This window comes from Nematolebias whitei, chromosome 16 (assembly GCF_014905685.2).
Source record: "Nematolebias whitei isolate Nwh7 chromosome 16, NemWhi1, whole genome shotgun sequence".
Taxonomy (NCBI): domain Eukaryota; kingdom Metazoa; phylum Chordata; class Actinopteri; order Cyprinodontiformes; family Rivulidae; genus Nematolebias; species Nematolebias whitei.
The window spans coordinates 40,251,630-40,255,230 of record NC_056513.1 but is presented as its reverse complement, the minus strand read 5'-3'; the positions used below and the strand labels follow the sequence as shown (position 1 = coordinate 40,255,230).

At 44.0% G+C, this 3,601-nt stretch overlaps 1 protein-coding gene across 1 annotated transcript in view; it reads left to right on the top strand.

Annotated features, from left to right (window-relative positions):
- The window catches only part of LOC119422514 (rho-related GTP-binding protein RhoU-like), an 85,670-nt gene that overhangs the window by 80,657 nt on the left and 1,412 nt on the right, over positions 1 to 3,601 (top strand). Inside the window, exon 2 of the mRNA XM_037689891.1 lies at positions 1,941 to 2,030. Coding sequence (XP_037545819.1) covers positions 1,941 to 2,030 — 90 coding nt within the window. The remainder of the gene's footprint in view (positions 1 to 1,940; positions 2,031 to 3,601) is intronic.

Sequence of the window (3,601 nt, the reverse complement as noted above, 5' to 3'; positions counted from 1 at the left end):
TGCCATTTTTTACATCTTCTCGTGTGAACTTGATGTATTTATCCACAGAGTTGATGTGGTCAGTAAAATGTTGGACTTCCTGAGATTTAATTTTAACCCAGGTGTCGTCAACATACCTGAACCAATGACTTGGTGGTGTCCCTGAAAAGGACGTCAAGGCTCTCTTTTCTACCTCCTCCATGTACAGGTTGGCAACAATAGGAGAAACTGGAGTAATTCAGCTGCTGGTCTGGAGCAGACAGGAGGAGGCGCGCGGCCGTGTCTGCACATTTGAAGGGTCACTGCGTATTTTTCAACCCACCTGACAAAGAGTGATTGTAAAACTATTAACTAAATAAAACTATAATTTTAAACAAAGCTTCCTAACATCACATCAGAGCTGGTGCTTCACATTTCTGCTTCTGCTCTCAAAAATAATCTCCGCCCCAAAAAGTTCAAAGTCGTGGGCAATTTTATTAAAAAACACAAATATCATTAAAGTTTTGCACTTTGCATAAGTTCCTGCATTTTTGTGAATCTGATGTGAATCAGTGCAGAGCAGGGATGAGGAGGAGCAGAGAGGAGGAGGAGGAGGAGGAGCAGAGAGGAGGAGGAGGAGGAGGAGCAGAGAGGAGGAGGAGGAGCAGAGAGAAGGATGAGGAGGAGGAGGAGGCTCAGAGCTCAGGTGTGGGATCTACTCATGAAATGAGAAATGATCCTGCACTGAATACACTTATAAATCACACAGGAAGTGATTTAAAGTACATTTGAAATACAGGTGCTGGTCATAAAATTTGAATATTGTGAAAAGTTGAGTGGCAGCACGGTGGCGCAACTGGTAGAGCTGCTGCCTCTCAGCGAGCAGGTCCCTGGTTCAAACCCCGGTCCATGGACCTTTCTGGGTGGAGTTTGCATGTTCTCTCCGTGCATGCGTGGGTTTTCTCCGGGTACTCCGGTTTCCTCCCACAGTCCAAAAACATGCATGTTAGGCTGATTGGTAACTCTAAATTGTCTCTAGGTGTGAGTGAGAGAGTGAATGGTTGTTTGTCTCGTTTGTCTCTATGTGTCCCTGTGATGGACTGGAGACCTGTCCAGGGTGTACCCCGCCCCTCGCACAGTGATTGCTGGACATGGGCACCGGCGACCCCCGTGACCCAAAATGGAATAAACGGGTAAAGAAAATGGATGGATGGATGAAAAGTTGATTTATTTCAGTAATTCCATTCGTGAAACTTGTATTTGTTACACAGACTGATATATTTCAAATGTTTGTTTCTTTAATGTTCATGTTTATAACTGACAATTAAGCAACTGACAAATCCATCCATCCATTATCTTTACCCGCTTCTTCCATTTTGGGTCACGGGGGTCACTGGTGCCCATGTCCAGCAATCACTGTGCGAGGGGCGGGGGACACCCTGGACAGGTCTCCAGTCCATCACAGGGACACATAGAGACAAACGAGACAAACAACCATTCACTCTCTCACTCACACCTAGGGACAATTTAGAGTTACCAATCAGCCTAACATGCATGTTTTTGGTCTGTGGGAGGAAACTGGAGCACCTGGAGAAAACCCACGCATGCACGGAGAGAACATGCAAACTCCACCCAGAAAGGCCCCTGGACCGGGTTTGAACCAGGGACCTGCTCGCTGAGAGGCAGCAGCTCTACCAGTTGCGCCACCGTGCTGCTTTTAAAATACATAAGATTTTAATTTTTTAGAGACAGGATGCCTCATTGAGTGCTGCTAAGTGTCACTGAGTTGTATTTTTTTATCAGTACAATGACAAAAAAGTTAAATTTAACTTTGTATATTAACATGAGATACATTGGCCAATTTGTAAAAGTATAACTGGATTTAATAAAGTACCAACTTGAGGGTTTTTAAATTAATCAACTAAATTGTTGCCCGTTTTAGCTGAGTTCCCCTCCAGTGTCAGTAAAATACTTCAACACAGCTCACTGTCGGGTTTCTTCTTGTTTCCTTAGTGATGGTTGTGGTTGATAAAAAACCAGTCAGAGTGCAGCTGTGCGACACAGCTGGACAGGTGAGCTAACTCTATCTTTGTGGATTAGAATGCGTTGAACAGTTCTTACCTGTGAAATTTTAACGGCCTGTTTTTGTCCTGCTCTGCACGGCTGTAACAGAAATGGGGCCTGGTCGATGGATCAGTCAATGTAAGTAATCCCTGATCACTGTGTCAATATGGATTCATGCTGGTCAACCTTTGTGTGTCTGTGTATCCACACCCACTGCTCCTCCTGTTACCCTCCAACAGATCTACTCAACAAGCAGCACATGGGGCAGAATCAAGTTTTTAAAAAAAGTTTGAATTAATTTATTGGACTCTAAATCCCAAACGGATTTATGTGAATATAATGCTAAATTAAAGGTGACCGAGATAAAAATCTTTGTCCTTTAAGCCAAGAGAAGTCTGGCTCTGTCAACTTTTTGGTGAACCATGATAAAGGGGAGGGATGGGTAAACATGCACATCTGTATGCAGCTGTTTGATTGGCCTGTCCATCGGAGCCGTGGTGAAGGTCATGAACTGAAGACAACAGCTGAAGTCACATTAGCGTTTAGCACGTGTTGCTACCAACATGTTGAAAATGACTCTCAGATACTGCATCACGTTTTAGCTCCACTGAGTTAGAATCATTTTTGTAATGACTAATGTTGATGTGGTAGCCAGCTTGAATTGAACTAACAGACAGACTTACAAGCACATGTGCACATGCACATGCACACACACACACACAAATGAGCAAAAACATAACGGTTCTTCTTTGCATTTGCATTATTGCCTGTGGACCTGGACCTGTGGCCCAGTTGTGACTGACGTTGAGTAGCTCTCCCCCACGTTTACTGCATCACCCTTTACAGGAGTAAAGTCATTATGTGTGTGCCTGCGTGCGTGTGCGTGTGTGCGTGCGTGCGTGTGTATGTGTGTGTGTCCCTGCGTGTGTGTGCGTGTGTGTGTGTGTGCGTGCGTGTGTGTGCGTGTGTGTGTGTGTGTGCGTGTGTGTGTGTGTGTGCGTGTGTGTGCGTGCGTGTGTGTGTGTGCGTGCGTGTGTGTGCGTGTGTGTGTGTGCGTGTGTGTGCGTGTGTGTGTGTGTGCGCGTGTGTGTGTGGTGACAGAGAAAAACGCTGTTTTTTTTCTATTAAACCTGTACAAACAGAACTACATATAATTGATAAGTTATGGATGTGGACAGAAACCCCATCAAGTCCCGTCACTACCAGCACCTCCAAACATTCAATATGATGAACTTTGAAGGCTTCTCTGAACCCAAACATTTAAAATATCAGTCTCTCCAGGTCCTCAGTAACCTTCAGGTTCCTCTCGGACCTTCTGGGACTTGCGGACCATCCAGCAGGACCTGTAAGGTGCATTTATATAAAACCTCTTATGGGCAAACATCTTTTTCTATATGAGGAATTGGCACCTGGAGTTCCCTACTTCTAAATTTGAAATAGATTTCTGAGCTGCTTCAGTTGAGATTAAAGCAGAAGCAGTTTCTGAACAATGTTCCATTTTATTAACAGGAATAAGTGACACACCTCTGATTTGATTGATATATATATATATATATATATATTTATATATAGATATATA